The sequence below is a fragment of the Panthera tigris genome, chromosome B1, assembly GCF_018350195.1.
Source record: "Panthera tigris isolate Pti1 chromosome B1, P.tigris_Pti1_mat1.1, whole genome shotgun sequence".
NCBI lineage: Eukaryota > Metazoa > Chordata > Mammalia > Carnivora > Felidae > Panthera > Panthera tigris.
This window is the reverse complement of record NC_056663.1, coordinates 161,012,497-161,025,090: the sequence shown is the minus strand read 5'-3', so window position 1 is coordinate 161,025,090 and position 12,594 is coordinate 161,012,497. Positions and strand designations below refer to the sequence as shown.

General features: G+C 45.4%; 1 protein-coding gene across 2 annotated transcripts in view; it reads left to right on the top strand.

Annotated features, from left to right (window-relative positions):
* The window catches only part of PDGFRA (platelet derived growth factor receptor alpha), a 50,199-nt gene that overhangs the window by 19,741 nt on the left and 17,864 nt on the right, over window positions 1-12,594 (top strand). For both annotated transcript variants that reach the window (XM_007075881.3, XM_007075882.3), the window contains exons 7-14: window positions 92-281; window positions 4,124-4,239; window positions 5,576-5,702; window positions 7,619-7,812; window positions 8,575-8,669; window positions 8,875-9,007; window positions 11,420-11,524; window positions 11,915-12,025. In XM_007075881.3, the coding sequence (XP_007075943.1) occupies window positions 92-281; window positions 4,124-4,239; window positions 5,576-5,702; window positions 7,619-7,812; window positions 8,575-8,669; window positions 8,875-9,007; window positions 11,420-11,524; window positions 11,915-12,025 (1,071 nt within the window). The remainder of the gene's footprint in view (window positions 1-91; window positions 282-4,123; window positions 4,240-5,575; window positions 5,703-7,618; window positions 7,813-8,574; window positions 8,670-8,874; window positions 9,008-11,419; window positions 11,525-11,914; window positions 12,026-12,594) is intronic.

The following is a 12,594-nucleotide window of genomic DNA, read 5'->3' as shown; positions in this document are numbered from 1 at the left end:
TACATTCTGCTTTCTAAAATGTCAGTCGTCCGGGCTGCTCAGGATCGATCATGTGGTAATCGTTACTTAATGGAAACTCTTCCCTGTACAGAGAAAGGGTTCATTGAAATCAAACCCAACTTCAGCCCGTTGGAGGCTGTTGACCTGCATGAAGTCAAACATTTCGTGGTGGACGTGCAGGCCTACCCCCCTCCCAGGATATCCTGGCTGAAGGACAACCTGACTCTGATTGAAAATCTCACGGAGATCACCACTGACATAGAAAAGATTCAGGAAATAAGGTAAAGAAACACCCTTCCCACGTATGCCTGTCCTCTTTATGGTGCGTCTGTAGACAGAGCGAGGTCCGCGCGTGTTTCGCAGCACAAACCGAGAATCAGTCTAGGAGATGTAACAAACCAGCACGGGAGACCCTTGGAATCAGGTACCTTTGGTGGTCACGTTGCCATGTGGTAATACTATGCTGGTAAATACTTAATAAAATAAGAAGAAAGAACTGAAAAGCTCTGTTCCCAATGAAAGACCGTTTCCTGCCTCCGGGAAGGGATGGAGGGAGGAACATAAAATTGGACCCACTTGGATTGAATACATTCCATGACATCCCCCATCTGTGTGGCAGCTAGACATGTTGGTGATTCCAGTGACGAGGCCACTATCACATAAACCTACATGAAACAAAACATCACTGGTTTAATTTGAAACACATCTGCCCTAGCGAGGCTTCCACCAGAAATAAGGGTAGAGTCTGGCCAGATTTGGTTTGGAGAAAATGTGCAACGACTATAGTTTGGATCCCTGCCCTCTGATAAAATAGTATGCCGCTCTCATCTCTTAACTAGGGGTGGAGTTAAGTCACCTCAGCCTCAGTTTCCTCCTCTGTAAGGTAGGGTAAATAATACCTTATTTTTAAATTTTTATTATTTTATTATTATTATTATTTTTTTTATTTTTTTAATTAATTTGTTTTACTTTTTATTTTTTTAAATTTACATCCAAATTAGTTAGCAGATAGTGCAACAATGATTTCCGGAGTAGATTCCTTCGTGGCCCTTAACCCATTTAGCCCATCCCCCCCTCCCACAACCCCTCCGGTAACCCTCAGTTTGTTCTCCATATTTATGAGTCTCTTCTGCTTTGTCCCCCTCCCTGTTTTTATATGATTTTTGTTTCCCTTCCCTTATGTTCATCTGTTTTGTCTCTTAAAGTCCTCATATGAGTGAAGTCATATGGTTTTTGTCTTTCTCTGACTGACTAATTTCACTTAGCATAACACCCTCCAGTTCCATCATGTAGTTGCAAATGGCAAGAGTTCATTCTTTTTGATTGCCGAGTAATACTCCATTGTATATATATACCACATCTTCTTTATCCATTCATCCATCAATGGACATTTGGGTTCTTTCCATTCTTTGGCTATTGTTGATAGGGCTGCTATAAACATGGGGGTGCATGTGTCCCTTCGAAACAGCACACCTGTATCCCTTGGATAAATGCCTAGTAGTGCAATTGCTGGGTCGTAGGGTAGTGCTACTTTTATTTTTTTGAGGAACCTCCATACTGTTTTCCAGAGTGGCTGCACCAGCTTGCATTCCCATTAATAATACCTTATGTGCTTCAAGGCAAGGAATTAGACCTGATGACATTGTGAGGTCCCTCGAAGATTAGTTTTAAGCTCTGATTAGAATCCCAGAGCAGCAAGTACATCTTGAAGGACCAGCTACTCCCACGCTGTGCCGTCCTCAGAAGCCGTCCTAGGGAGACACAGGGCAGTCCTCGATTTCCAGCCTTCAGGGAAGAGGGGAAGAACCCTTCTCGTCCGTTCACTTAATCTTGGGATTTGCTTTCTTCTTTCTGAACTAAATCCCATGTGCAGTTGAGAAGTGGTATCTGAGAAAACGGAATTTTACAGCCTCTGTGGAACAGCGATGGAAAAAGTGGTGAATACCGAATCTGGAAGGCTTTCTGATGACATGAAATGAGGGTGTGCAAAGAGGTGGGCAGTGCTAAACTTTCCATTAGGTGTGAGGCCAGAGAGGAACAGGGTAATTCTGGCACGGCTAACACTTAGACGCTTGTAGGAGTGCTATACACGAGCCATAATCAATAGTAATGACCGAGCAAAGCTCACCAACGAGAGGTTCGGGAAAGCTGCCTGTCACAGTGATTCAAGAGTCCCTCTAGGACATACCACTAATTCCCATTGTGGGCCAGGGAGTGTGAGGAGGGAGTGTGAGGTTGGGGTGTCTGGCTTCCTGAAGCTTAGAACCAGTGGATCCACCAGTTTTCTTGGCTGAGCAGGTGTAGGCATTGAGTGAGAGGACTGTTCGGTGACGCGTAGCCAGGAGCGCCTGTGGGGACTCACTCAGGAAGTCCAGGCCTGAAGCCTGTCCAGTATGGTGCAGCAGAGGAAAAGCCAGCCCAGTGTGTGCTCTTGCCCCCCGTGCTGGTGCCCAGCATCTGGGGCTAGACGACTCGACATTTACAGGGTACTTCTGAGCCCTCAAGATGCTTTCACACATATAATTTCATTTAACTAATTCTGAAAATGACAGTGCGCTATGCATACAGTTATCCCATGCTACACATAAGGGAGCTGATGCATGGAGAATTGCAGTAATGCCCAAGGTCTCCTCGCTTCCTGACCAGCACTCTCCCCCTTCCATCCCGTTGCCTTTTCCTGCTGTGATGTTTTATAAAGAAGGAAAAGAAATCAAATGGGCCAGTACTTTATTGATGTACATACATAGAGCCAAATGTCATTTATAACACACGTAAGAAGTCTTTAGGGGAAACTTCCCTTTAGTAAAGTATGAAGAAATGGAGTTTCTTAATGTATTTATTTATTTATTTATTTATTTATTTATTTATTTATTTTTTAACGTTTATTTATTTTTGAGACAGAGAGAGACAGAGCATGAACGGGGAAGGGGCAGAGAGAGAGGGAGACACAGAATCGGAAGCAGGCTCCAGGCTCTGAGCCGTCAGCCCAGAGCCCGACGCGGGGCTCGAACTCACGGACCGCGAGATCGTGACCTGAGCTGAAGTCGGTCGCTTAACCGACTGAGCCACCCAGGCGCCCCTTAATGTATTTATTTTTAATAGGTGATGGAATCTTGTGCATTCAAAACATTCGGACATCAAGACAGTGCATTGTAGGAAGCCTCACTCCGTTCCTGTCACCATTTTCCCAGGTCCCCCTGCCTCCCCACGCAGAGAAATACCTCTGTTAGTTTCATTAGGTTCTTCTGAAACCTTCCAGAGTTTCTTTAAGCAAATACCAACAAGTAGGAATGTTATACCCTGGCGACCTCTCCATATGAGTTTATAGACCATGTCCTCATTGTTTCTTCCAATGGTGGCCCATTGTTTGGCTGAACCACCTAAACGATGGATATGTAGGAGAAGCAAGTGTTTTTTAAAAGGTAAACATGAAGATTTTTTTTTATTTTAAAGGGAAGTTGGTGGGATATGTCTACTTTCATTCAGAAGTCAGGCCTTACCAGAGCTGATCAGTGTTCTAGCCACATAAGCTATCCCTCATCTCAAGATGTCTGGTCTTCTGTTTAAGAATTAAGTGTCGGTGGCACCTGGGTGGCTCAGTTGGTTAAGTGTCCGACTTCACCTCAGGTCATGATCTCACAGTTCATAGGTTCAAGCCCGGCTCCGGGCTCTGTGCTGACACCTCTCTCTCTGCCCCTTGCCTGCTCGCACTGTCTTTCTCTCCCTCAAAAAGTAAATAAACGTTAAAGAAAAATAAATAAAAGAAAAATAAAAGAATTAAGTGTTGGGGTGCCTGGTTGGCTCAGTTGGTTAAGTGTCTGACTCTTGATCTCACCTCAGGTCTTGGTCTCAGGGCCATGAGTTCAAGCCTGTGTTGGACTCTATGTTGCGCATGAAGCCTACTTAAAAAAAAAAAAAAAATTAAGTGTCTATAAGTCAGACCTTCAACATGTAGAAAGTGCATCGAAAATCCCAGAAAAGTGATGATGTGGTCAAGAAAATAAGTTGTTTTTCCTTTTTTTTTTTTTTACAAAAACAAAATTTAAATTGAACGTGGTAACTGCTTGAATGGCTGGAATCTATTTGGCTACAACCTGCTGAGACAGAGTATTTTTCTTGTCAGGTATCGAAGCAAATTAAAGCTGATCCGTGCGAAGGAAGAAGACAGCGGCCATTACACTATTGTCGTCCAAAATGAAGACGACGTGAAGAGCTATACTTTCGAACTCTTAACGCAAGGTGTGTAAGGGCAGTACAAAGGTAATGTCAGCTCAGGGAATAAGTGCACGGGTGTCCCCCAGGGAGGGTTTGGCACTATTCGCCCAGGTCGCGGAGAGAAAAGCAACACTTCATGGGAGAAGCAGGGGGTGTAGATGTCACGTGTCAGGGAAAGCTTTGTTGGGCTTAATGAATTCACGCAGTTCTGGGAAGTTCCCGGCTCTGCTCTGAAGCACCCTGACTGGGGAATTCCTAGGTTACAACACCACCTGCTTCTCAGTCTGGCACCTCCAGTTCTGGGAAGAGGAAAATGATGCTTTTTTTTTTTTTTTTTTTTTTTTTGTCCAGATGATCTTTAGATTGTTCCGGAGACTTTTGGCCTTTTTGCTTAGCTTCCCTTGAAGATATTGGACAATAGCCCTTAGCAGGAGGGAGTGCCTGAGTCTGTTTACGTTCAGGCTCAGCACCTGTTTACCTAGGTGCCTACCTTGTGCCAGGGACTGTCTTAGGTGGGCTCAGTTGACCCTCGCAGTAAATCTGTGATGAGGTGTTAGCATATTTCTAGTTTGTTTGACCACAGGGCCGCCTGGCTGGTTCCGTTAGTAGAGCATGCAGCTCTTGATCTCGGGGTCATGGATTTGAGCCCCACATCGGGTGTAGAGATTACTTAAAAATACAATCTTAAAAAAAATCTAATTATTTGATCATGGATTAAAAAAAGTCTTTTAGGGGCGCCTGGGTGGCTCAGTCAGTTGAGCAACCGACTTCGGCTCAGGTCATGATCTCACGGTTTGTAAGTTCGAGCCCCGTGTTGGGCTCTGTGCTGACAGTTCAGAGCCTGGAGCCTGTTTCGGATTCTGTGTCTCCCTCTCTCTCTGCCCCTCCCCCACTCATGCTCTGTCTCTCTCTGTCTCAGAAATAAACATACATTAAAAAAAAATTTTTTTTTTTAATCTTTAAAACGTAGTCACATTCCACAGAGGCACTTTGGTAGATGCTGCTTTAGATTATACTCTAGCTGAATCCATTAGTTGAACCCCAAGCTGTAATACAATTTTAAGAGCCCTCTTTGCCTTTTAAGCCAAATAACCACAGGGGCTTTTTGCTTTCCTCACTCCAGATTTCAAACACCACAGGATACAAATCCCCAAACACTGAAACTGTGAAAATGCTCTTAACCAAGTGGGTCTGCCCAGACTGGAGCGTTATTATTATGCACAAAATTGCTTTCAGCCCCTTCTTGGGCGGTTACTTGCTCTGTAGGTTCAAGTGCCACGTGGACAAGTTCTGAACTTGTGTTTCAGGGGAGTTCTGGGACACAGGCCATCCCGTTCTGATTTCTTTTCCCTTCTTGCAGTTCCCTCGTCTATTCTGGACTTGGTCGACGACCACCATGGCTCCACCGGGGGACAGACCGTGAGATGCACAGCAGAAGGGACACCTCTTCCCGATATCGAGTGGATGATTTGCAAGGATATTAAGAAGTATGGAAACGAGATGTTTCTTTTCCATGTGTGGTCAGAATGTTTCCTCCTTGATAGGAAGAACTTCAAATGCATTTTCTTTCTCTTGCTGGTCATTTTCTTGTTTTTTTTTTGTTGTTGTTATTGTTGTTTTTTGTATTTGTGATTCTTACTTGGCCTAAGTCTCAATAAACTACAAGGTAGGGTTCGAAACCTGGGCCTAGTGTGCACATGTGCACGTTATCTATGCATGTGCATTTGTGTGGTTGTGAAGAGACGTAAGGAGAAGGTCCGTGGCTCTCCCCAGATTCTCAAAAGGTCCCTAATCAGAAAAGAAGATGGGGGCACCTGGGTGGGTCAGTTGGTTAAGCATCCAGCTTCAGCTCAGGTCAAGATCTCACGGTTCCTGGGCTCGAGCCCCATGTCGGGCTCTGTGCTGACAGCTCAGGGCCTGGAGCCTGCTTCGGATCCTGTGTCTCCCTCTCTCTCTGCCCCTCCCCTGCTCACGCTCTATCTTTCTCTGTCTTTTAAAAATAAATTTAAAAATGCTTACAAAAATTTAAAGAAATAAAAGGAAAGAAGATGAACTTAAAGGACTACAGCGATAAGAGGATTTTTACTATCCTGGCCCACTTCACCTTTCACTTCTTATATGGTGAACTTTATTTGCTATACTTGCTAGACTGGCATGGGAACGTAAACGAAAATAGTGCCCATGTGACTGCTCACGTCATTTGCCTGCCTGCTGTTTGGCAGGAGTTACCCCACCGGTTTCTCCTATACCCCCCATTTGTGAACCTTCCATGATGGGCACTTGAGCAACATGGTCACACTTTGACCCGTGGTGACTGGTTGTGTTCAGAAGCCTTGCCTCGACTGTTTCTGCTGGAGGCTGAGACCCCTGGACCTTCCCCTTCTTGGGGCTGAGAGCCTGGACTTAGATTTTGACGAAAGCCGGAATCTAGGTCTCGTAACTCAGCCAGGGATCACTCTAAACCTTGCGACATCTCACGGGCTGTTGACAGTGCAAGTGGAGAGAAAAGGACGGAGCCAGGCTTTTTCAAGGGGTGGAAAATGGGGATAGTTAAACATTATTTTTTTCAAATTAATTTATTTATTTGAGAGAGTGAGTGGAAGAGAGGGGCAGAGAGAGAGGGAGAGAATCCAAAGCAAGCTCTACACTGTCAGCTCAGGGCCCAACTCAGGACTCCATCCCACAAACCATGAGATCATAACCTGAGCCTAAATCAAGAGTTGGACGCTCACCCGACTGAGCCACCCAGGTGCCCCTAAACATTCTTGAGGTGGAACTGTTCCGTTTGCTCATGGGGTCAAGACTTGGGATTGGTAGTTATATTTGATTGAACTTATTTCTACCTCGTGTGCTTCCTAACAGTCAACTTTTTTTTTTTAATTATTTTTTTTAAATGCTTTTATTTTATTTTTGAGAGAGAGAGAAAGGAGAGAGAGGGAGTGAGTGCGCCAGGGAGGGGCAGAGAGAGAGGGAGACAGAGGATCTGGAACAGACTCCAGGCTCCATGCTGTCAGCACAGGAGCCCAATGCGGGGCTCGAACTCACGAACTGTGAGACTATGACCTGAGCCGAAATCGGATGCTTAACTGACTGAGCCACCCAGGCGCCCCTATTCTTTTTTTTTTTTTTTTTTAATTTAAATCCAAGTTAGTTAACTTGTAGGTTGACCTATGTGTAGGTTTCAACAGTTACCTTTCATTTATCCACCTATAGGTTATTCTCTCTTGGGCGTGTGCAAACAAGTTTTAGCGTTATTATGTGCATAAAATGAGAAAGTCAACCTGTAGCACCCCCAAATGTAGGCAAGGTCAGAACTGCCTGTCACCTTAAAGGAGTCTCACTGCTTCAGTCACCTCCATTATCCCGATAATTGGCTCTACACTGATGTCCTCTTTCTCTCCAGATGTAATAACGAAACTTCATGGACGGTTTTGGCAAACAACATCTCGAACATCATCACGGAGGTCCACCGCCGGGACAGGAGTACTGTGGAGGGCCGAGTGACGTTCACCAGAGTGGAGGAGACCATCGCCGTTCGATGCCTGGCCAAGAATCTTCTTGGAGCCGAGAACCGAGAGCTGAAGCTGGTGGCTCCCAGTGAGTTGCTCTTAGACATCAGCTCAGCCCTTCCTCCCTCAGCCAGAACTTCGAGTCCCAGATGGGGGTTCTAAAGGAATGAAGGCCCCAAGGCAGAAATTCAGCTCTGAATGCTCTCAAAGGGCCTTCTCTGGGCATCCATATGGGAGCCCTTTTCTTTCAGATTTTGACCCCAAACTACATCTTGCAGAAGCATCCTAGGCATTTTACTTGTCTAACAGGATAGCTGCTCAGTCTCTTTAGTCTGAGGGGGGGAGGGGAGGGGTGGTGAGGGAGAAGGAGGATCTTCTGCCTTGATGCTCCTTACAACCCTTGAGACAGGTTGAATTCTTACAAATAATAATAATAATAATAATAATAATAATGAAGCCAGAAGTGATAGAAACACACTGCAGCCTTTCAAAATAAACTGAACTTACACAGCATTCAGTGTCATTTGTCAGTCTTTATATTCCCAGTTCACATTCTGTCTAGAATGTTAATGCTGCGGCACCCTTGGAGGAAGTATGGCATTTTGTGCAGTTTTGTGCACCTGCACGGAGTTGATTGAATTTTGTCCCTTTCTCTGCTAAGGGAAGAGACTGGACTGGTTTCATGAGCGTAGGTGATGGAGAGATGCTATCGCCCGTCCCTAAAATAAGCCAGGCAGCCTCCTGCTTCTCCACCAGCGGTGTGAGAGTTCCGGCCCAGGCACACCCCCCTCGCCTTCCTGCGCTCTGGCACGTTTGTGCGAATTCTTCACCATGCCTCTTTCTCCTCCAGCGCTGCGTTCTGAACTCACAGTGGCAGCTGCAGTCCTGGTCCTGCTGGTGATTGTGATCATCTCCCTCATTGTCCTGGTTGTCATTTGGAAACAGGTAGATATTTTCTTCAGAGAACGAAAGATACGAACAAGGAGAAGCGCGATCTAGTTCCGTGCTTGGCACAGAGAAGGAGCTCGGTCGTTCCGTGTTGAACGAAAGTGTCGCTCGGTCCTACTGTGTGTGGTCGCCTTGCTGTAGTTAAGCTTTGGTGCCTTTGGACTTTGGTAATTCACCAGCTAGTTGTCCTGGTCGTTTACAGAAACCGAGGTATGAAATTCGTTGGAGGGTCATTGAATCGATCAGCCCCGATGGACATGAATATATTTATGTGGACCCGATGCAGCTGCCTTATGACTCTAGATGGGAGTTTCCAAGAGATGGACTAGTGCTTGGTAAGCGCCTACCCGGCTGATCTCCCAAGACTCCCTTTTGATTTCTACGTAACTTTACTTTTTATAGCCTTGTGCAGGAATAAGGGATCTGGGCTTGCTTAGCAAGAGCTAGGCAATGGAAGTTGGCCGTTGGAAGTATTTTTGTCTTGAAAATGAGTTAATTGCATCACCGCAGTAGTTTTGGGTTTTTTTTTTTTTTTTTAAATCTTGTCCTGTAGCAAATTATGGTTAAAGAAAATTTTACAAGAGGAGAAGAGAATATGAGGAGGTCCTGCCAAAGGTAACAAGCAAAATGGCTTTGCTTTGGGAATGACACAAATTGAAAATGAGGCGAATTTCAGTGACCGAAAAGAGATGAGAAATGAATGAGGACAACCACAAAGGGTTTTTTATTCCAGTACATTCTGAGGATGTATTAGATACTTCTTTAGAATATACATATTTAATAGGTACTTTTTTGGGGGTGCTCGGGTGGCTCAGGCAGTTGAGTGTCTGACTCTTTGATTTCGGCTCAGATCATCATCTCAAGGTTCGTGGGTTCGAGCCCTGCATCGAGCTCTGCGGTGACTGCCTGGAGCCTGCTTGGGATTCTCTCTCTTCCTCTCTCTGCACCTCCCCTGCTTGCTCTCCCTCTCTCTCTCTCTCTCTCTCAAAATAAATAAAATAGGTACTTTTCAAAGCAGAACGTGTAAAAATAATCAAGCCAACTTCTCACAAACTTTTCAACTATTGCAATCTTGAGCTGAGACCAACTACATGAAGCTTTAGTCCAAGGGTTTTTTTTTTTTTATTTTAAGTCATATTCAGAATGAATGAAAACAAGACAAAGACAAATGAAAGAGCTAGAAGTTGTGTCATCAGGAATATGCTAACGGTATGAACTTCGGAGGATGCCAGAGGCAGTGTTTAATTATCCACTTGTCTCATTCCAGAGTATGGCAAGGTTAGGTCTTCTTAGAGACTTACTTAAGCTGAAATCAAATATGGTGTCCTAGCTACTTCCAAGTTCAAATATTACAGCTGGGAATTTAGCTTTCTTTATTATCTCTCTCTGCTGCCAGTCCCACCCCACCACCACCCCTTAATTTTACAAAATGGAGCGAGGAACTTAAAAGTAATAAAATGTGGTGGAAAAGGGCGACATCCCTAATATGCTAAGAGGCATTTCTATGTCTCTCTCTGCTTCTGTGTATTTCCAGGTTGCTAGGGAAGCAGTACCTTTCCGGGTGCAGCTTCCGACAATGAAAACATTCAGTCAGGGTTGCTGCTGGCCGGGGCGCCTGGGTGGCTCAGTAGGTTAAGCATCCAACTCTTGACTTCGGCTCAGGTCATGATCTCATGGCTTGTGAGTTCAAGCCCCACCTTGGGCTCTATGCTAACAGTACAGAGCCTGCCTGGGATTCTCTCTCTCTTTCCCCCTCTCTCTGCTGGCACATGTTCTCTCTCTCTCTTTCTCTCTCTCTCTCACAAAATCAATAAACATTAAAAAAAAAAAAGAGTTACTTCTGGCTATTAGTCCCTTATGACCTGAGTCTTTTCCTGGTTTGGCTCTGCGTGGTGGGGCTGGCCACTCTGGGAAGCATTCCTTTTTAGACTGCAAGCTCTTTGGGGGCACCTGGGTGGCTCAGTCGGTTAGGTGTCTGACTTTGGCTCAGGTCATGATCTTGCATTTGTGGATTCAAGCCCCGCGTCGGGCTCTGTGCTGACAGCTCAGAGCCTGGAGCCTGCTTCCGATTCTGTGTCTCCTTCTCTCTTTGCCCCTCCCCGCTCGTGCTGTCTCTCTTTCTCTCTCTCTCTCTCTCAAAAAATAAAATAAAACCTTAAAAAAAATTTAGACTGTGAGCTCTTTAAGAGTGGGGACAGCAGCTTCCATTTCCTTTTGCTCCCAGGGCGTGTTTAACCTTTGTTGTGCCTGGGCTTTCTGACAAGCAGGCAGCTAGGACACCAGCCTGAAGTTTACTTTGTCATTCCTCGGAATCAGCGATATCTTGAATGCTGCAGTCTTTCCAGTGGATAAGGACTTATTGATGCAAAAGATGCCTGTGGAGAACAGAAGGGTAGCGAGGCAGGGGGTTTTGGGTGAGAGCCACAGAAAACGAGCACATGGGAGCCTGCAGTCTGGCCCAGCGCTGGAGCTAGCCGACAGGATGCTCACCCCAGGGAGAGCTGCACCCTCCTTATTCCTCCCTGCGTTTTCCTTTTCCTTGCAAATGTTATTTGACAAAAGCAATCGTGCTAATGTCTTTCCCCGTGGGTTCGGTGCTGGTCTTGACATGGTGACTAGGAGGAATCATTATGCTTACTCCACGCTGGAAGAATGCCCCCGTTGTGCCCCTGCGACCGCTGGCCATGGGGAATAGAACTGAGGGGACGCCACCGTCTGCCTGAGTTAGTGGTTCTGATCGCCCACAGGTCGTATCCTGGGATCTGGTGCATTCGGGAAAGTGGTCGAAGGAACTGCCTATGGATTGAGCCGGTCCCAGCCTGTCATGAAAGTAGCAGTAAAGATGCTAAAACGTAAGTGCCCCATCCTGGGATTTCTTCGAAAATGGAGATAGTAAGTGAATCGCTCCAAACCCCACAGCCAGTAAATGCCAAACTTAGGACTAGATCTTGGTTCTTTCGACTCTAGGTTTCATGGGTAGTTAGACTCTTTTCTCAGTTGGGTTATTTAAATTATTCTTGTTGCCTGTACATTGGAAAATCAAGAGTTGTTATTTTTGGGAACTTCTTTTTTCCCTGAAGACTTGGGATTAGTTATCAGAGTCTAGACCAAGTCACTGTGTGTTTCTCTTTTAGACCCTTCGCTAAATAAAATGCTATCCAATCACAGGATTAAAGCCATGTTGCTGGCTTTTTCTGGGAAGTAAATCAGTTGAACTGATACGTGATTTATTTCTTCAACAGCCACAGCCAGATCCAGTGAAAAACAAGCTCTCATGTCGGAACTGAAGATAATGACTCATCTGGGGCCCCATTTAAACATTGTGAACTTGCTGGGGGCCTGCACCAAGTCAGGTAGGTTTCTTGACCTGGGAGTAGGGATCTTTTATAGATCTATAGTTGGGAAGACTGCCCAGGATTTTTTTTTTTTTAATGTTTATTTATTTTTGAGAGAGAGAGAGAGAGAGAGGTGCAGAGAAAAAGGGGAACAGAGGATCCGAAGCAGGCTTTGCACTGACAGCAGAGAGCCTGACGTGGGGCTTGAACTCACAAACTGTGAGATCAAGACCTGAGCTGAAGTCAGACGCTCCACCGACTGAGCCACCCAGGAACCCCCTTTTTTGTTTTTGTTTTTTAAAGTTTACTTATTTTGAGGCAGGGAGAGAGAGAGAGCCTCCCAAGTGATCTCATGACTGTGAGATCATGACCTGAGCAAAGTCAAGAGTCAGATGGTTACCTGACTGAGCCACCCAGGCGCCCCTGTCCAGACTTTTTTAAACCCTCCTTCTCTCCCTGCAAACATGCCCACAAGTGTAAGTCCATGAATGGAGTTGCCTGGATTCCACCGAATGGAAGCTCATTGTTTTTGAGCGATATCTCTCGCCAGCGCGAACATTTCATGACTTTTCTCTTTTTCATTTTCA